At 43.1% G+C, this 20,897-nt stretch overlaps 1 protein-coding gene across 1 annotated transcript in view; it reads left to right on the plus strand.

Annotated features, from left to right (window-relative positions):
• The window catches only part of GLUD1 (glutamate dehydrogenase 1), a 36,840-nt gene extending 16,187 nt beyond the window's left edge, over positions 1-20,653 (plus strand). The window contains exons 2-13 of the mRNA XM_036079291.2: positions 607-687; positions 1,154-1,209; positions 2,320-2,383; positions 6,688-6,782; positions 10,624-10,803; positions 11,524-11,661; positions 11,867-12,004; positions 12,411-12,491; positions 13,386-13,509; positions 14,692-14,783; positions 18,258-18,320; positions 19,237-20,653. Of these exons, the coding sequence (XP_035935184.1) occupies positions 607-687; positions 1,154-1,209; positions 2,320-2,383; positions 6,688-6,782; positions 10,624-10,803; positions 11,524-11,661; positions 11,867-12,004; positions 12,411-12,491; positions 13,386-13,509; positions 14,692-14,783; positions 18,258-18,320; positions 19,237-19,356 (1,232 nt within the window). The 3' untranslated portion in view covers positions 19,357-20,653. The remainder of the gene's footprint in view (positions 1-606; positions 688-1,153; positions 1,210-2,319; positions 2,384-6,687; positions 6,783-10,623; positions 10,804-11,523; positions 11,662-11,866; positions 12,005-12,410; positions 12,492-13,385; positions 13,510-14,691; positions 14,784-18,257; positions 18,321-19,236) is intronic.
• Positions 20,654-20,897: the final 244 nt, after the last annotated feature.

Genomic DNA, 20,897 nt, shown 5'->3' on the forward strand with positions numbered 1-20,897 from the left:
AGATAAGGATCTCTGGGTACACTTGTCTGAAGCCAGAACCTCTAGACATCTGATACCAAGTTGACTCTTTTGACTAACCATTTGCTCATATTTATATGCTATCAGAAAGGAAAATTTTTTGAACTCCCTGCTACCAAATCACCTAAGCCAAAAAATAAAGAAAAAAAGCCTTCACTGAGTTAGTTGCCCTCCTAAAAGCATAAAAAACATTCATTTGAAGGTAGTTTTTGTCTTGTGAAGTCATAGTTCCTGCTGTATCCCACTGGGTTGTAAGTCCCTCAAGGACAGGACTGTGGCCCATCTCTTCATCTCCAGGAACCCTGCTTGATGCTCTTACCTGCTCCTACCAGAACGCAAAAACTGCACTCCCACGCCAATCTTTTTCTCTTAACTATCAGAATACTTAAAAATCAAATTCAGGACTCATCCTGTAGCCCTTGCTAGGTGTCTAATTAGCAGATTTTCCTTGACTTTGTATCACAAGCTACTTTAAGTAACCAGGGTGTAAGATGCAAAAAGTGTGGACATTTCAATTTCTAGCACTTTTTCTTTTAACCAGCCGGCAGGGTGTTCTAAATACATCCCCTTCTTTCTCACGCCCCACAGGTATCCGTTACAGCACCGATGTGAGTGTGGATGAAGTGAAGGCTCTGGCTTCTTTGATGACATATAAGTGTGCAGTGGTTGGTAAGGGACCCCCCTGTTGCTGCCTGATAATGCTTTAGGGAAATAGGTGCTTATATCATTTTTTAGTCAGTCTTAATTAAGATTTAGTCTTTTTAATGGAAAACTTCTTATAGGAACTAATTGGATTTTCTTTAAGTGTGGATCTTTTTTTAAATCCCTTTCCATACTCTTGTACGTAAGACCAAATCATAGTAGAAGGAAAATAAATACATTTTTTCTTTCAGAAGTAGTAAAGCACAGTGATTAAATAGGCATTGGAACTTGCCTAGCCTTGTAATTCCTGTGCCACTAGAATTTTAGTTCAACTACATTTTAGAAGAGCTCAGTGTGAGTTTATTTCTTGAATTTTCTGAAATTAAAGCTTGAAGTGTCATATTTGAATCATTGTAATTTTGCATGGTGCTTTCTGCCTCTTGAATTTTTTTGTCCTTTGTATGGGATAACAACTTGCAGCCTTCTCTTTCAGATGTGCCATTTGGGGGTGCCAAGGCTGGTGTTAAGATCAATCCCAAGAACTATACTGTAAGTATCTAACATTTATGCACTTGGGGCACTCACAAAGGACTTGAAATTACAGGGTTTCTGTGTGTCCCCCATACCAGTGGGATTAATGGCCCCTATTGTTTTTTAAAGGAATGGAAAAACAAGTAAATAATTAACCCATTGAGTGTGGTGCCATTTAAGGTCACCTGCTTAACATCAAAGTCCTTTTTCATTTTTACACTGGTTAAAAGGTAATTAATACCTTCATATTCTTAGGCATTTATATCTATGTTACATATTGTACAATATAAATATAAAATGCTCTATATACATTTAACATGTTACTATGATCTGAGATGGTTTTTTAAAGATTTTATTTAGAGAGAGATTGGGAGAACGACTGGGGGGAGGGGCAGAGGGAGAAGCAGACTGCGTGCTGAGCAGGGAGCCCGACATGGGACCCTGGGATCATGCCCCAGCCTAAGGCAGCTGCTTAACCAACTTGAGCCACCCACCCAGGCGCCCTGATCTCAGATTTTTATGTTGGGATCTCAAGGTCTAGTGACAAATACCTTAATTCAGTAAAAATCTTGTTTAGCCTATCAATTCCAAGTTAATTTTTTTTTTTTATTGTTATGTTAATCCCCATACATTACATCATTAGTTTTAGATATAGTTTTCCATGATTCATTGTTTGTGCATAACACCCAGTGCTCCATGCAGAACGTGCCCTCCTCAATACCCATCACCAGGCTAACCCATCCTCCCAACCCCCTCCCCTCTAGAACCCTCAGTTTGTTTTTCAGAGTCCATCGTCTCTCATGGTTCTTCTAATTCCAAGTTAATTTAAGCTAGCTGTTATATACCACAGGGATTGCTCATAGGGTCCTGTATTAATACAAAGAGAGCAGACACTGGGATTTGAGCCCTAGTTGTACTGTCTGTTATTTGTATAACCTAATTTCTGATCTGTCATTTTCTTAATCTTCAAAATGGAAATGCCTGCTTTATGAGTTGTAAGGATTACACAAGAAGATATATGAAAATGTCCTATAGGTAGAAAATATGATGCAACTATTATCTCTACCAGTGGCTTTCTATCAAAAACATTTGTTTCATTGTTTTGTTTTCATTTTTTTTCCTTTATAGGATAATGAATTGGAAAAGATCACAAGGAGGTTTACCATGGAGCTGGCGAAGAAGGGCTTTATTGGTACGTGTTACCTTGTAGGCTTGTGCATAGAGTAGGAACATCTAAAAAGCAATTGCCTTAAGTTAAACTCCTGTTTTTATCTATATGTACCTGGGTAGAATTGCCCCTTTACTTTGAGAAACTGGGTTCTGTGATAACTATGGTGGATGCACGTGGGCCTGTTTTTGATACACGTCTCTAATAGGTTCAGCTTCTCAGTATGCATTGTGGACACTGGGGGATCGCTTCCACCTCGTCTCCTCGTACAATCCCTATTGTGATGCCCAGAAAGATTTTAGGAACTAAATAATTCCTGTATTATAAATGTTTTTTAAATGTGTAAAAAATCACTTTTACAATAATAATCCTGTTGTGAAAGCAGTGAGAGATCTGATGCCTTTTGGAATTAGAGCCTAAAGCAAGCTGCCCCTTCAAAGAGTGAGCAGAGGCTGGGAGGGGAGGGGGGCTCACACTATGGCTCACTCCGCCATCCATCACTGGCTGGTTTTGAGGATTCCCGGGGCTCCTGAGATTTGTCACGAGGCCCTTTGGCCAAACACTAGATTTCTGAGGGTGCTGATCTTCATGGGCTTGATGTTTTTGTATGGTACTGTCATCTGCGTCATAATGTCCTTTCTGCTATGATATATGAATATTCAGCATTTAATCTTTAATTTTTCAAGCAAATTAAGTCTGTATTTCTTTTGTTGTTCTAGAAGGATTCTAATTTGTTCTAATACCATAAAAGTATTTAACAGAATGTTTGCCCTTGTAACATAAAGAAGACTGACTAAAGTAAGAAAGAAAAATCTACTTTTTCTGTTTTCCTGCCCCTGTGTTTTTCTTCCCCAACATTGTCCCCACCGTTGACAAGTTCCTATGAACTTAAGATATCCTACTTTGAAATTTGCCCTCTTCTTAGGAAAAAAAGAGCATAAAATAAACTAATACGGAAATAAATATAAGTAACTCGAGAACTTTACCAGATTTGGTCTGTCGTTCATCATTTAAAAGGCATTTGGATTCTTGGCATGCCTCCTCCTCAGCACTGCTGTGGACTTGTCCTGTCACTGAGCAGGGGAAGCACTGGGGAGGGGACTCCCTTCCTGACTGAAAGATTTGGTGAAGCGCAGTCATGTGCAGCCTGTTGACAGCCTTCGTGATTTTTATATCATATGTCCTCTAAGCTTAAATCGCAACGTGTTTCAGTCTTTAGTGGTTTCAGACTTTATTCAGTAGTATTTACTGCCCATATCTAAACTATAACCAGCTTCATTTTCTCTATATTGACCAGTACCTTAGGATTCCAAAGGTTAAAAGAGATTGGTCGAAACAATGAAGGCTTAAAATATAGCAATTTGACTTCTTTTCTGAAGCAAAAAGCCTCATTGACTCACAATACAGCTAACCTGACACCTGGGCTCAGAAAGCTTTGTAGCATCCGGGGGAGGAATTCTCTCTCTCCCTCCAGGGCACAGAACTGGTCCTAGCAAACCTCTGCAACTGAAGTCATTTCTCCCTTATTTTGGTTGGGACTTCTCTTTTCCACAGTTTCAGAGTGTGAGTTCCACCTGGGTCTGAGTCCTGGCCCTGTCACATGGTATGCGTTTCAGTTTCTGCAAAGAAGTCATCTGGGCCTTTGATAGGGATTGCGGTGGCTCTGCAGACCAGTCTGGCCAGTGCTCCAGTCCCTGAACACTGAATGTCCTTCCATTTGTTTCCTCTCCTGTCATTTCCTTCGGTGATGGGCTGTAGTTTTCAGCGCTTCTGTTAGTTTATTCATAAGTACTTTTTTTTTTAATGCTATTCTAAGGGATATTGGTTTGTAGCATTCTTTTCTTGTGAGGCCCTTGATAGAGAATAAATACTGGCCTCAGAGAATGAGGTAGGAAGTGTTCTTTCCTCTTGTCTTGTTTTTTAAGTTTGTGAAAGGTTGGTGTTCATTCTATTGCGCTAGTTTAGATATCACCTTTGTAAACTGTAAAGTTACCTTAACAGTAACCAGTGTGTCCGTCTCTTTAATTCCTCCGGATCTTCATGCACCAAAATTGGCTTTCCAGCTCCACCCTGTGCTCATGTTCTGTTAAAGCAGCTCCGCTCTTTAGCCACTTTTTCATCTTTTTTATACTATTATGGGATGGAGTGATTCTCTGTAAGGTATTTGAGAATTTGTCTGTAATTCAGGATTTACCTCTAATCCGAGCATCCCTAAATTTTGTGTGGAGTAGAAAACTCACAAGCCTAATAATATTTCGGCTTTGGGTAGGGAGAGCTGTCTCACCTCAGGCTATCTAGATGAATTGAGGTTTCTGAGAAGCAATTTTACAAACTGTATCTCAAACTTGCCCCTTGCCAGTAGCCCCTCTCCAATAGCCCTTCTCCAGTTGGAATTGTGATTTGACACAAGCTTCCTTGACACTTGATTATTGCTAAAAAAAACTTATGTAGATTCCTCTAGAAGGATTCAGAAGCAATTTGTCATATATACCTTGAGAGAAAAGCAATATGGTCAAACAAATCTTTACAGAACATCCTTGAAGTCTGTTGCTCTCAAGGAATGGACATTGTGAGCAAATGGAAATAGTAGAGCCCTTTTGTTAGGATGAGGCTAGGATGGGGCATTAGTCCTTCCAAGGAGGAAATTATATGGGGGGAGAGTGGTTTGGGGTAGTCAGACTTCATGTGATTTAGAAGCCACCTAAGGGAAGCAGTGCTCAGACACAGGAGTATGACAGATTGGCTGGGGGGCGGGGCAGGAGTGTGAAAAGCAAGCTTGACCATTTCCAAGTTATCTTAGACCGGTTATGTATCTATTGCTTCACAGCCTGCGCAGAGAAACACATCACCTTGGACCTGGGCCCCAAAAGTGTAGGAAAATATTAAAACATACCTTGTTCTGGGCGTCTGGGTGGCTCAGTCGGTTAAGCATCTGCCTTTGGCTCAGATCATGATCCCAGGGTCCTGGGATCGAGTCCCATGTCGGGCTCCCTACTCCGCGGGGAGTCTGCTTCTCCCTGCTTGTGCTCATTCTCTCTCTCTAAAGTATAAATAAATAAAATCTTTTATAAAATAAAATAAGACATACCTTGTTCAGTTGGCTAAAAAGTAAAAAATACAGAACTCAAGTACAGCCCTTAGAAAGAACTTTATTTGGAAGACTTCATTGCTGAACCATTTTTAAAGTTGTGTTTTCCTGTTTATAAAGGTAATGAATTTGTCTTAGGCAGCTGAAACAATATAGAAAGTTATAAACAAGGCCGAAATGGAAACATAGTGAGCAAGTGTGAGGTATCCATAGCCTTCCAAACTTCTGCACAGGTACCGTATATACACATGGAAATAGATGCATAGATACTATACAGGGATCTAGCTATAGAGAAAGAGAATTTTATGTAAATGGCAACACACTCTACGTGCTATACAAAACCTGCTTTTTTTCCATATAACTGTTTTGGTGAGGATTACAAGCTTTTTAATGGTTGCATAGTATTTCTTCATGTAGATACAGCATATTTTCTTTAATTGGCCCACTAAATGACTAAGTTGTTTTGATTCTTGCTGTTCCGCTAGGCATGTTTCTGTGTCTCCCTCCCTTGGCAGATTCGAGTGGGCATCGTGTCCCACATTTCTACCTGAGATCTCAGTGTGGCCCTCGGATTGGCGCTGTCGCTGGCCTCTGTTGCTGCCTGTGGACTAACTTATTATCCTCAGACTTTCTAATTCACTGTGATCTGAGGAATTGAAAGCCGAGGCCTAAAGCTTTACGTACATTGAGTAAGCTTTGAATAACAGGTCCAAGCACGGGTGAAAGTATCATGGGGCTTAACGCAACTGCTTCAGCAATGTGTGCTTTTCCTTTTCCTACTTGGTGGGGAGGGCTTACACCCCCAATAAGTGGTATGTTTCTGTGCTGTCTCATGCAAGGCGCTCCCCAACCACAACAGTCGTCCCTATGTAGGGCAAGATGGTACTGTTCTCTCAAATTGCAGTTCAAGGAACTGAGGTCAAAAGGAATACACTGATTTGCTTCTGCCCATGTAGTCACAAGTCCAATAGAGTGGCTTACGTGTGTTATGCAGAGCTAACTTCCAAACACAGAGCAAGGAAACGCCAGAGGGAGAAATTACCATGTAACATTGCGTGTGTATAAATTTTGTAGTGAAACGTTTAACGAGTATTTCTATGACTTCAAGTAGTTACCCAGATGAAATCTGAAGTTTTCTAACCACGGTAGCTTTGTTATTGTAGAAAATTACAAGGATCTATGTGTTTGAGATGAGTGGATCTTAAAAGCTGATGTGATGCCCTTTTCCTTGTGCCCCCAGGTCCTGGCATTGATGTGCCTGCCCCAGACATGAGCACGGGCGAGCGGGAGATGTCCTGGATTGCTGACACCTACGCCAGCACCATAGGGCACTATGTGAGTACCCACCAAAAGCCTGGACGGCCTCATTTGCTCTCTACAAAAAATAACAAGCTGATTGTATGTGGACAGAGAGAATTCACTGGGTTCTTCTCCCCTTTAATCATATCTTTATTTGCATATTATTTTACTTCTATCTCTCTCATCATAAACCATAAATGTAGTAAACATGGACTGAGCTTTCACTTATGTGCCGCCCCATCCTGAAAGCTGGGGATAGGACCTCAGAAATGATCACCTACTAGGCAGGGCAGGACATGGTGCAAGACACTAGAAGGGAAATAAAGAAGCATTCAATTCTGACTTCCCTCAAAGAGCTTTCATTTAAAGAGGAATTAGGACACATAAGCAGATAAGGTATGGAGATGGGGTAATACAAGGATGGAGTTACATCTCTGAAAGAAGGCTTCCTGGTTGAGGTATCTGGGCTAGACCTGGAAAATGGGTAGAGTTTAAACATGGAGATGAGGGACGTCGAGGGTAGGAGGAGAAACAGTAGAGCTCAGATTGTCTGGAGATGAGGCCTATTTCAAAGCGTAATAGAAGAGTGAAGAAGTAAGTGAACCAAGACAAAAATACTCAAGCCCTAGTTTTTTGTTTTGTTGACTAGTGAGGGGGAGGCTCTGTGCTGACCTCTCTTACGGGAGGCTAGGCTGGTGGTGTTAGGCTGCACTGGAGCCCAGGGGCCATGGGGGCTGGGGAGAAGCGGTGGTACATGACAGAGACTCCGCAGGACTGGAGTGGATGTGTGTTAGCAAGGAAAAGAACCGGGAGGACTTGAGTCTGGAGGACCGAGCAGAAGTAGTGCCGCTAATATAGAACACAAGAAGGAAAGCTCACTTCCCACTCTTGAAATGGATGGAACCTTGAAAAACATTTAAGGGGTAGGAAGAGAAAGGGAGTTGAAAAGACATTCATTAAAAAAATATATATATGGAGTGCCTCTGCCAAACAAGCAAGGTATTCAGTGCAGTTGGGATAAATGGGAGCAGGGGGAGTTCTGATGGTGGGACAAGACGTAACCGGGCCTGGCCAAGCCTTCACAGGTGAGATCAGAAAAGGCCTCCTTGAAGGAGTAAGCTTCTGGTCTGCACTTTGAATGAAGAATAGGATCAACTGGGGAAGGGGCAGGGGTGCGAGTATTGGAGGCAGAAGGACCACTAGGTAAAGTTCTGGAGTGCAGAAGAGGTAAACTTGAGACTGAGGGAAGACTGGTAGCCAGAGTGGAAAGCAAGAGAGTAGAGCTGAAGAGAGGCCAGTTAGGGGAAGGTCAGACCAGATCATCACCCTGTGACTGACAGCGAAGACTTTGGTCTTTGTCCTGAAAACAGAAGGAAGCTGGTGGAGTGCTAACTGGAAAAACTGGTGTGAGGCATTTTGAGCGTCACTCTCTGCAGCAGAGAATGGGAATGTTGGGGGCAGGCTACCATACAGAAGCCTAGAAAGAGAGGGGATACTGGCCTGCCCTAGAGCTGGAGAGAAATGGCCAGATTGAAGAGTGATTTAGAGGGAAGGCAATCAGTGGCAGAAGAACAAGGAGTGCAGGGCTCCATGTGGTGATGTTGAGGGAGGGGTTTCTGGTAAGAGGCAAGTTCAGCAATTAGATAACCTGTGGGGCCACAGTTGGGTCCAGGCTGCAAGGAGGTGTTGAGGGAGGGAAATAGGGCAGGAAGAGGAGCCTTCACTGAGAAAAATGGCACTGGACAGCAGAGCAAGAACTTGAAAGGTGGCTGTTACTCAAAGAGAAAGATTGTTGTTGTTGATGATGTTGGCAAGTTGACTGGCTGCAGGCCCCAGGTTCATCCATGCAAGAGACGATGCAAGAAAGATACAGGAGAGGTAGCAGAGTCTCCCAAGGTAATACAGGCCTCAGGAATTGTCCTGTAAAGGGCCCTAGTGGAGGGGCGCCTGGGTGGCGCGTTCAGTTAAGCATCTGACTCTTGGTGTTGGCTCAGGGCCCTTGAGATCAAGCCCTGCATCATGCTCCAGGCTTGGTGCAGAGTCTGCCTGAGATTCTCTCTCTCCCCCACCCTCTGTTTCTCTCTCTCTCTCACTCTCACAAATAAAGAAATAAAACCTTTTTTTAAAAGGTGGGGGGAGACCCTAGTGGAAAGATGAGCCTTGGAGAAGAGGAGAACTATTCCCACCCCCCACCCCCCCCACCCCCCACAGAGAAGGAAGGGGGCTGCAGCAAGTAGTGGAGGAACTCCCACATTGGTCTGAGGTCCTGAGCGGGTGCAGTCTGTGGCTGGGCGCGGGAGCCTGGGTTTAGAACTGGCTCCCTCACACACCAGCTCCGTGACCTGTGGCAGGTGCCTTGAGCTCTCTGTGCCTCCGTCTCCTCGTATGTAAGATGACAATAGTAATCACAGCCAATGAGGATTAATTGAATAGTAATATAATGCATTTAGAATAGTACCCACTCCTTAGTAAAACACACAAAACAATAAATATTTATTAATATTTTATTAAATAAATTGCATAAATTCCCTGAAATAAAACAAGAGCAGTATGAGATGCTTCAAAGAATTTTGGTTTTAACTGCCCAAAATGAGCTTTTTCCATGTCACCTTTTGATATTAAATGAGCTCTGGATATAGTCTCCCGCTCTTTTTAAGCAAGACACTAGACTGCCTAGTGCAGAGGAGTAGGCCGTGTATTCGTTACTCATAGCTTCTTCCCAGTGGGGCCACAGAAGAAAGTGTTGTGAGGCGCTGCCGCCTAAACCTTGGCAGGAGACCTCCCTTCTTCTTAAAGTGATAGGACATCACAATCAGGGCCTAAGGTAAGGAAGCCACTGTTTTCTTACTTACTTTCCAGATGTCAACCTAAACATGCCTCAGCTTTTGTCTAATCCTACCCAGAAGCGCAGGCCTTGGAGGGAGGGCGTGCGGTCGCTGGGCTGCTGGGACAGTGAGGTGTGCTGGGGAGCCCGGCAGCAGGCACCCAGCCCGACCTCAGGCAGGACCGCTAGCGGCTCCAGGATTCGCATTTGCACTGTGGGAAAGCATTTGGCACTAGGTTCGTAATTCTGTGTTCGCAGTGTTAATTATTCATGAAGGGGAACTGTGGGAAAACTACTAATTTCTTAGATCACTTTACCGGACTGCTTTCTTTTGTTTTGTTTTTTTTTTTAACTCTTTCTTTTTGTTGGCGATTTAGACCCAATGCAATTCTAAGTTGTCTCTGTAAAAATAGTTAAACAATACTTACAGATAAAGACCAGGTTACTTTTTAACTCACCCAGCTACAACATCTGTTGGGGGTAGGGACTATGGTGTGAAGTAAAGCATTCCATCTTGCTTTCCATGGGGAGCAGATGCCCCGAAAGTTTATTAAATAGTCCGTACTTTATCCACGAATTTAAAACGCTTCCTTCTTTTTATGTTGATTTCCTATTTATAAGAGGACCATGTAGTTTCTCCTGTCCCACTGATCAGTCTGTTGCTTCTGCACCATTCTGGTTGCTACAGTTTATGGTATATTTGGTATACCTTGGAAGGGAAGCTCTCCCAGGCCCTTTGTTTTTTCTAATGATAGTTGTTTCTGAATAGAGAGGAGAGGGAGAAACAGACTCCCCGCTAAGCAGGGAGCCCGATGTGGGGCTCGATCCCAGGACCCTGAGATCATGACCTGAGCCAAAGGCAGATGCTTAACTGACTGAGCCACCCAGGCGCCCCATGAAAATATAGTCTATTTTAGTATATATTTTCTGGGAACAGGAATCTGAAAAAGTGAGGCTTATCCCTGTTGGTGAAAGTGTACCCATAAGCACACATACAGTCCTCATGAGCAAATTAGTTAAACAAAAATGTGAGGTTTTAACTTTTTCTTGTAGGATATTAATGCCCATGCCTGTGTTACCGGGAAGCCCATCAGTCAGGGTGGAATCCACGGGCGGATCTCTGCTACTGGCCGGGGAGTTTTCCATGGGATTGAAAATTTCATCAATGAAGCTTCTTACATGAGTATTTTAGGAATGACACCAGGGTTTGGAGATAAAACATTCGTTGTTCAGGTAAAAATGTTTGCTCTCTTAAAGAATAACTGATATACATAAAGTAAGTTAGTTTTTCAGTGTTTTTAGATTTGCAGTTTTTAAAATGTCATTCGTTTAAATCTCTTAAGTGTTAGAGTGTTTCCAGAGTAGTACACGCTTTAATCTTTGAATTTTGGTATGATTCATGTGACTAGAACCACTTTAAGTATCTTGCAGATACGTATGAAACCATCACCAACTTCTTTTGGTCAGTATTTAAATTGAAATTGTTTTCAGAAGGGGAGAAGTTTGCACAATGATCCAGATTTCAACTTTTAGGAAGAATTTGCTTGGTGTTTGGTTATTTTACTGAGTTGAATCTAAATTAAGTTGAATGCTACTTTAAAGTAGAATTCTTATTCCTCCCAATTAGTGACTTTAGTGTTTTTACAACCATAAGACATGTGGTCATCAGGGACTGAGGGGTGGTGTGACTGATGCCATTTCTATATAAGCCAACAAGGCTACACCAAACTAAACTTCTTCAGGACTCACTATCACAGATAACAGAGGATTGGGTTCCACATTCTTAAAGAGAAATTGATTGCTGAAGAGAAGCCACTTAGTATATTGTTTCTTATGGCAAAATGATTTTTGGAATAACTTCTAAACTAATAGAATGTGTCTTGGTCAGAATATGACTCTTACCATCTGTACTGAAACTTTGGTTTTTGTGTCATGTGTAATTGTTCTTTATAGGGATTTGGTAATGTAGGCCTGCACTCTATGAGATATTTACATCGTTTTGGTGCTAAATGTGTTGGTGTTGGTGAATCTGATGGGAGCATATGGAATCCAGATGGTATTGACCCAAAGGAACTGGAAGACTTCAAATTGGTATGTTAATCTAATATCTGAAGTCTGACTACCCTGAATATTGAAAGTTGAAATAAGTCTTATTAAAATCTATTTCCATTGTTTACTTTTTAAAATGTAACCCAAAGAGCTCTTAATAGATGTGTCATCATATCATGGGCGCTAATCATAAACATTGAAACTGTTGTGGTGCAGCCATTAATTCTGACTTCTCAATCAATTATAGCAACATGGATCAATCCTGGGCTTCCCCAAGGCAAAGCCCTATGAAGGGAGCATCTTGGAAGCTGACTGTGACATCCTGATCCCTGCTGCCAGTGAAAAGCAGCTGACCAAGTCCAATGCACCCAGAGTCAAAGCCAAGGTGAGAGCTTGATGGAACTGGGGCCTTACCACCGTGGAATGATCCTGAGGGTCGTAGAAAAGCTCTTAATTGGCTTTCCTCTTTTTTTTTTTTTTTAACTGCTTTATTGGGCTATAATTCACATACCATACAATTCACCCAAGTGTAAAATTTAATGCCTTTTTGTATATACACAGAGCTGTGCAGCCATTCATCAGCACGGGTTTCCTCTTAAACCAAACTTCCAAAAAGCAGTTAGGGAAATAGAAAGGTGAAAAATAGTTTTATACACTTTATTTATAGAACGAAATAATTCTTATTAATTAAATTTAAACTGGAGTTCTGCCCACACACACATACCTCTTGCACCCAGTGGAGGGATTCGATGGCGTTGCCGGCATTTCTGTATGTCCTGACTCTCTTTCAGATCATTGCCGAGGGTGCCAATGGGCCGACAACTCCAGAGGCTGATAAGATCTTCCTGGAGAGGAACATTATGGTGATTCCTGTAAGTCATCTGTGTTGGCCAGGTTTTATATGCACTTGGAATCCTAACTGTCTTCTGCGACAAACTGGGGAGACAAAAGGATCATCTTTAATTTCCCAAGCTGTAGTGAATTTTCATCTTTATTCTGCTTTTAAGAAAATAAAGTAGAAGCCTGGTTCGTGTAAAAAGCCTGTCAATTTCCACTTTGACCTGAACATTTTCTTCCAACTCTAGGCTCTTTCTTGAATATGTATTTAGCCTGCTTAAGAATCCGATTATATAAATAATGTATGTTGTGCTAGAAATATGAATTCTAACTTAAACTCTAAGCTTTTCTATAATTTCTAACCTTGTGTGTTTCAAATGTCCCTTGCTGCTTTATTCAGGAAGATAATAGGAAGAATGTGTGCATAGGTTATCAGTGGGTGAGCATGGGGGTCTATATCAAAAGATTATTTGCAAGTGGAAATGAATGTGGATTTGTGATACGTTTAAAGTTTTATCAAAAGCACTTAAGAAATTCAGTTTAAGTGAGACAGACTGCCCTTAGATAGTAGAAGGAATGCTGATCTTCTGGTGAGGCACACTGTGGACAATCCGGTGGTTAGTGGACAAGCAGTTTTGTCTAAAGACTTTTTTGGTGAAGACGCTCTAACCAAAGTTGATCAAATGCTTGTTAGTTAATAAACAAAAAAGTTATTTTTTTTTTCAAAATGGAAAAAACCTCAAGTGAATTGGAAAGGATGTTTTTTAAATTTAAGTGTGAAATTCCTGATACAATCTAAGATATATTTGGGAAGTTTAAAGCTTAATCTGCCTTGATATTAAAATGGAGCTCTGATGGTCATTGAAGGCATTTATTAAAACCATCTTGTCATTTCTTTGGTGTCTTTCCTGTCACATTTTTGTGTATAGGATCTCTACTTGAATGCTGGAGGAGTGACAGTATCTTACTTCGAGTGGCTGAAGAATCTAAATCATGTCAGCTATGGCCGTTTGACCTTCAAATATGAAAGGGATTCTAACTACCACTTGCTCAGTGAGTTCTGATGACCTTGTTCACCAAAAATAATCTTTGGGGCCAGTAAAAGGCTGGAAAAAGCTTATACTTAAAAAGGACTAATTTCCTTTTTGTAATCCCAGAGAATTTAATCTCAGGATAGGAAATTATATTATTGTCTCATGAGTCTTAGGACCAAAAATATATGATTTCTTTATGGGTAGTCAACTTATTAACTCTCAAATATATTTCTATTCAGATGTTCGCCTAACATAATCTGCAAGTTAGTAAATAGAAAGAGTATCCTTTTAAACCAGGAACTACTATTGGTACTCATCCATTCCGATCTCTGGTTGCTCTTAGTTAAGGCCTTAATAGTGTCAAGAATTTTTGGAGTCTTCTGATGAGAATGCGGTTTTTCTTTGACTAGAGTAGGCTCCAGAGTTAACGGTCCAGTTTCGTCCAGCTGAAGTAAGACCAAGACCTCCAGCTGAGCTTCACTCAGCCCACTCTGAGAATCTGGGTGAAGTGTTCCATCCATTTCCGTTTCTTTTTCCCTCAGCATTTTCTTTTTAACAGAGCCAAGGAAAAACCCTGGTAATGGGTGTTATGGAAACAGAGCACTGACCTAAATTCGCATTTATATAGGAATTTGGCAGAGTTCTAAATGATTAACCCGTTATGGCATTAGTGTTGAAGGCTTCCCCCCCACCCCCAGAGAGAGAGGGAGGGAGGGAGGGAGCGAAAGGGGGGAGGGCAGAGGGAGAGGGAGAAGCAGACTCCCCAATGAGCAGGAAGTCACCCATGGGGCTCCATCCCAGGACTCCGGGATCATGACCTGAGCCAAAGACAGACGTTTAACCTACCAAGCCACCCAAGTACCCCAAAGGCTGCTGCTTTTTTTTTTTAAGATTTTATTTATTTGACAGAGAGACTGCCAGAGAGGGAACACAAGCAGGGGGGAGCGGGAGAGGGAGAAGCAGGCTTCCCGCAGAGCAGGGATCCTGCCCAATGCGGGGCTCAATCCCAGGACCCAGGGATCATGACCTGAGCCGAAGGCAGACGCTTAATGACTTGAGCCATGCGGGTGCCCCGCCCCTAAGGCTTCTAAACTCTGTAGTTGTTTCTGGGTTATGGATATAGTTTGAAACTACTTTTGGTTCTACTTGTTTTTTCCCCCCTACTAGCAGTATTTTAACTTCACGTCTTGGCTTTCTGCAGTGTCTGTTCAAGAGAGCTTGGAAAGAAAATTTGGGAAGCATGGTGGCACTATTCCCGTTGTACCCACAGCAGAGTTCCAAGACAGGATATCGGTGAGTGTGCCGTGATAGGGCCGCACTCTGCACACACAGCCCGCTCTTCTGTAGACCCAGGCAGATGGCCTGGGGTGACGGGTGGTCAGCAGCGTGAACGTGTGATGACAGGATCTGTGTGTGCTTTGTACACTCCTCTCTCGTTACATGCTAAACGTGGAGTCAGGATTTTAGTTTAAAATAATTAACGGTTAAAATAATCAGCAGTTCTTCTGGTCTTGATACTTCCGTAATGCAGATGACTCAACAGGTGATTCTAACATAATTTTGAAGAATTACTATGTATTCTAACTCTTAAGCTTCAGAGAAATAGAAAGAAAGGAAAAGTAAACATTAGGGGCGCCTGGCTGGCTCAGTCAGAAGAACATGCGACTCTTGATCTCCGGGTCGTGAGTTCGAGCCCCACATTGGGTGTGGGGGTTACTTAAAAATAAATTTAATTCCATAAACTTTAAAAAAAAAAAAAGCTTTACACAAAACAGAAACAGAAGAAAATGTGAACTTGAACTACGTGAAGAATTGAAATTGCTATGTGGACATGAACAAGCATGAAAGGAAGCAGGTAGAAAAGGTAACTGAGTGAATTAGCTGTTGACGGGACAGAGTAAGAGCGCTCACACGTCACAAAGAGAATGTCTTCTGCAGTAAATGGCAGAGACGTGAAAAACAAAGTCATAGGAAATAGGCCTAGAAAAGGAAATGTTCTATCTCGCTGTTAAAGAAATACAAATTAAAATAAGGTTTCTTTAATGTGTTAAACTAGGAAAAACCATTAATGGATCTTAATATGTACTGTGTCTATGGTGAAATAGTGTACCTTTATTTTGAGGACGAGGCAGATTGGTGCAGGTCCTTGGAAAATTTGAAGCACTGTGACCGCTTCCCTGCCCGTGGACACTATCATAACGTCCCCTCTGGGAATTTATCCAATTTATCTTGAGAAAATTATTCTAAAGGAGAGGAATGGCTCCATGCATGATGATGTCATTGGAACAGTGCTTGCAGTCAGGTGTTTAAATTAGGTTTGCTTTAACAGTCTACATGCACATGGCCGGGAAATGGCTAACTTACCATAAATATGTCTTTGTATGAAATATTCAGTCATGGAGAGTAATGTAAGACTAGATTGCAACATGGGGGGAAAGTTAGGCTTTTGTTTTGAAGAAGAGAAGGTGCTTGGCCACTCTGGGTGTTAATCATTGCCCTAAATGAACCTTCATGTTTCCCAGAGCCGTGTCTCTGTTAGTTCCGGTCCCTCTGTCTGCAGTGCCCTGACCCGCTCCCTGCTCACGTGTCCCAGCCCTGGAGGTCCCGCCGTGTGCCGGAATTGCGCACACCCTTCCATCCCACGTGTCCCCGCGCCGCCGGGACTTGCTACTGCCCTTAGATGGGCTTCCTGCTGCTCCCTGCGGCCGCCTGTGTCCCGGCGCAGGCCTGGCGCACAGCTGACGACTGAAACCTGGAGAGGGAGTACGCAAAGAGGACCGCCACTTAGGAAGGCAGCCACGACAACTTGCTTTTTATCCTTTTTTAAATAATCATCGCCCAGTATGTTGGTCTCCCAATTTCCACATGCTTTCAGGGGTTCAAATGTTGGACTTCATTGCTATTTCTCACCTCTTACTGACTGACTTATTGTAGGAGTCTTGTAGTGTCAGTTTAAAAAACGGGGTTTTTTTTCCAGCTCCTTCCCTCTAGCTCTCCCTTTCCCAGCCATGCTCTGGCCCTGCCAGGACCTACATCATTGACCACCCCACCCCACCCCTGGCTTTTCACTGCCCCCCACCACCCCCGATGTCCTCAGTCCTCTCTTTGTCTGACTGAAACTCCACACTCCCTCATTAAGTCACTCCCTCTTCTGGTTTTGCCTCAGCATCCCCCCTTGCTAACACTTGAACCCTGAAGAAACCTGAGTCTGCTCCCTTCACACCTGTCCCCTGTGAGCTGGAGGACCTGCCCGCTGCTTCATCCTGACCCAAACCTCAAGTCCGTGGCCGGTGCTGCCTGGCAGTTCTGCCTCTCCCCGTTCCACTTTCTCGTTCTCTCCTCTCCCCCGCACTCCAGCACATGACCCGGGATCTATCCACCGGGGGGGGGGGGGGGGGGGGGGCGGGGGGGAGGACTTCCCCAGCCTCCAGCTCCTGGCGCCTGCGCCCTGTCTCTTGTCATGTCTCCTCTGGTTCCAGAGCGGCTCTGGGTGCCTCCATCTAAGCCCAGTGGCCTGTTTTCGCCCCCCCAAAATGCGCTGCTTGAGCACTTCTTCTCTCCCGCATCAGCAGTCATTCCTGTCAGTGTGCTGAATGCAGGTTTGTTTTTGTAGGGTTTTTTTTGTTTTGTTTTGACAGAGAGAGAGACAGCAAGAGAGGGAACACAAGCAGGGGGAGTGGGAGAGGGAGAAGCAGGCTTCCCATGGAGCAAGGAGCTTGATGCGGGGCTTGATCCCAGGACCCCGGGATCATGACCTGAGCCGAAGGCAGACGCCTAAAGACTGAGCCACCCAGGAGCCCCTGAATGCAGTTTTAAAAAAAAATCAGTCTCCTTAAGACATCCTTAAGAGTTGTGTATACTCTGTCTCCAGTTCTCCTAATGCTCACCTTCGCCGACGCCCACCACTCCAACCAAAACCGTTCTTGTCCAGATACACACCTTCCAAAGTGATGAGAATGCTAACTAGATGAGGGTCAGCATAGACCCCCTTGCTTGGTGACCCAGTTTTAAGTTTTCATGTGGCATAGCAGGATTTGTATTTGATATCTAGGTAGGACATACTAGAATGGGGGCGATTGTTAATTGTCCTAAAATTTTAGAAAGCATTCCAAAACAAACTAGTTAGAGGAATCTATTGAAACAAACTGACTTACGGAAATAATTGGCTTGGGAAGGAGATGAGCTGACTTGGTGGTCGAAGGCCCTGGGTTATAGCCCAGCTCTAAAAATAGCTGTCGGTGACAGTGGCCAGCTTCTCTGGTCATCGGCTCCCTCGGTGGAACGAGGGGATAATGAGGAGCTGCTGAGTTGCATCCAGCTTTCCACATTGGTGGCACTGCTGAACACACAGCCAGGATCCTACCGCAGAGCTACTATTGGAGATGGCCAGACTCCTTTCGGGGCCCCGTGTGGTGTCCCTGTTACAGTAGAACGTGCTTCTCTGGTCCGTCTGCGCTCAGAGGGGTGACCCGTGCTGGACTGACTACTCGCCCCCATGTTTCTTGCTCCCAGCTTTTCTGTGTGCATTGTTTAACCATGATCTTATTTCGTGAGTGTCTGTTTGCTGTCAAATGTAATGACAACCAAACTGTGATTAAAACAGCTATTTAAATAGCTATCAAGATATCTACAGAAATTAAATGTATCTTTACCAAAAGACAAAACAGTTCTGGCTGGCTGTATGTTGATTGAAGAATCCTTTGTGCTCTTATAAATGAAGTGTGTCTGTGTGTGGTTTTGTTCAACTTCTGTTCTTTTTCCTCTCAGGGTGCCTCCGAGAAAGACATCGTACACTCTGGCTTAGCTTACACCATGGAGCGCTCTGCCAGGGTATGTGTGCAGATGCTCTTTGCATTTCTGCTCCTGACACAAAGTCCCGCTCAGCCGTGTCCTCTCAGCGGCCAGATTGTGTGTGCAGTGGTACCAAATAGCAGTCTGTTCACATGTTCTTCATGAATGTGTAGCAAAATGCATGCTTTCTCAGGCTCAAGATGATGGGCAGTGTTTCCAGGGTCTTCAGTATGTTTACCAGGCTTTTGGAAATAAATAATAATAGCAGGTTAGGTGGGAGTGATGTTTGGCGGCTCGCTAAATACCAATGAGTCTGCCAAACTGGATTGCCCTTCAGTACACCACTGTGGCTGTAGGAAACTGCATCACTAGAGAATCTGGTGTAAGTAAAAGGTTTTTTGACCACTTGGTCCTTATTTCAAGACCTTAAACATAATTTGAGTCCAGTTTTCCTGATTTCTTCTTGAGTTCAGATTCTGTCCACGTGGCTTTAAGTTGAAATCGCATAAGCAGACATTAATGGTGGTGCTTGCTGTTGATTTTTCTAGTGAGATATCATTGACATGCTATAAATTCACCCTTTTAAAGTATACAGTCTGCAACCTTAAGTATCTTCACAAGACTATGTAGCCATCACCACTCCAGAACATTTTCAGCAGCCCATTCTTAGTTCTGTAGAATTATCACCAAGTGTGACAGCGAGCTCACTCCAGATAAGAGGATGTCTGAAGGACAGAGAAATAGTTCATATTTGAGAGCATCTTCTTACTGCCGCCTAGTCAGTACATGCATGTATTAGTTCCGGAGAATTCATCCTTCCCGACGGGGTTCAGTGGCCGAGTCCTGCACTGACCCGGGGGCGGGTTCATCTGCACCAGGCCTGTGTGTGCTGTGAACACATGGCCCAGTTGCTTGGGTCGGGTTTGTCTTCACTGTGTTTTCTCTTGCCTTTCAGCAAATCATGCGCACGGCCATGAAGTACAACCTGGGTTTGGATCTGAGAACGGCCGCCTATGTCAACGCCATTGAGAAAGTCTTCAAGGTATACAATGAAGCTGGTGTGACCTTCACATAGACGGAGTGTGGCTGACCTCTTCACTGCCCTCTTCACTGCCCTCTTCCCCTCTTCATCTGCAGACTCTTCACAAGTTTACATGTAACCACAGAAATCTCTCTCTCTCTCTCAACTTACTAGATAATGGACATCATTCGCAACAAGTCAGTCCAAATCAGCCCCTTTGAGAAAAAAGAAATTAAGGTTAGGGGATCATGCACAAGCTGATGAATATGAAAGTAGAAATTACCTATGCCAGAGAGAGCCACTGGGGTATTTTGCCGTTAAATGAAAGGCCTCTTCCGTCTGTCTGTGCTGCTTTGTTCCGTGGCCGCTTCGAGTGCGGTCAGAGCTGGGGCCAGGAACACCCCCGTTGCCCAGGAGCAGCCAGCTGCTGAGCGCTTCGGCTCTGGACGAGTCTGAGACACGCTCTAAGGCTGACGCCTCTGAGCAGCAGGTGTGAGCATTTTCAGAAGGTGGCATGGTCCTCCAGTGAGTTACTGGTATTTTACATCAGCAAAATAACTCAATTTCACAGATTGCAACAAAAATAAAAGCTGTTCCTCTTTATGCATTTTATTCTCTTAGAATAAAATAAGTACATGCTGCTGTAATAAAATTGCCTTTAATCACTTACCAAGCCTAACCTTGACTCAAGCAGTGAATGCCTATAAACATAATAAATGAAAGAAAGCTAGTATTTTTATAATATAAAACAGTATCATTTATAGCTTATCAATCATGTATTGTTGTCCAGCAAAAATAAAACGTCCGATGGAGAATTAAGTTATCTTCATACCTGCAAATGGTGGAGGCTATTTTTGTTAAGACTGTCAGAATTTACTAACCACAATTATGACATATAGTCCAAAGAGTGCAGTGACCTCCTTATCATGTTAATTAATTGTTCTCCTTTGAAGATCTACTGTGTTGTCTAATTGAACAATAATTCAAGTAGAGTGTCCCAGAAAAAAACCACTTGGGCTCCCACTTTGGAGTCTAGCTGGCGGCTCCGAGCCCTGCCAATGGCCCCGACTCGGCCTGACTTGGTGTCCTCTTTGAGAGGCCTGAATTCTGCACACAGCTTCATTACCACTGGGCTGGAAACAATCTTGGGTGAGTGTTTTGTTTGGGAGTTATTTCACCAGGGCCTTTTGAACAGTAGTGTCCCAATGAAGTACTAGATATTATTTATGTAAGAATGAGCTTTTTTTTTTTTTTTAAACAACAATATCCTTTCAGAAGTTTCTTACTACTTTGTAACTGCATGACTTAACCTGGTGATAAAAGCAGTTATTAAAAGTCTACCTTTTCCAAAGCTTATGCTTCCTGTGTTCTGTGTTTTTATATTTGATAGTAACTTCGTAAATAATAACTAAGTTGGGTTTCTTAATTTTTGAAACAACCACCTATATAACATTTCTTTCCACTGTATTATGAGCTGCCCAGATTTTATTCTTGAATTCTTTGTGTTTGATTCTGTTAAGCAATATCAATGGCTGTTCTTGGGGAAGAGGTTCTAGTACTCAAAGCTGATATACCCAAGTAATTTTTAGTGCCTT

The sequence above is a fragment of the Halichoerus grypus genome, chromosome 7 (assembly GCF_964656455.1).
Source record: "Halichoerus grypus chromosome 7, mHalGry1.hap1.1, whole genome shotgun sequence".
Taxonomy (NCBI): Eukaryota; Metazoa; Chordata; class Mammalia; order Carnivora; family Phocidae; genus Halichoerus; species Halichoerus grypus.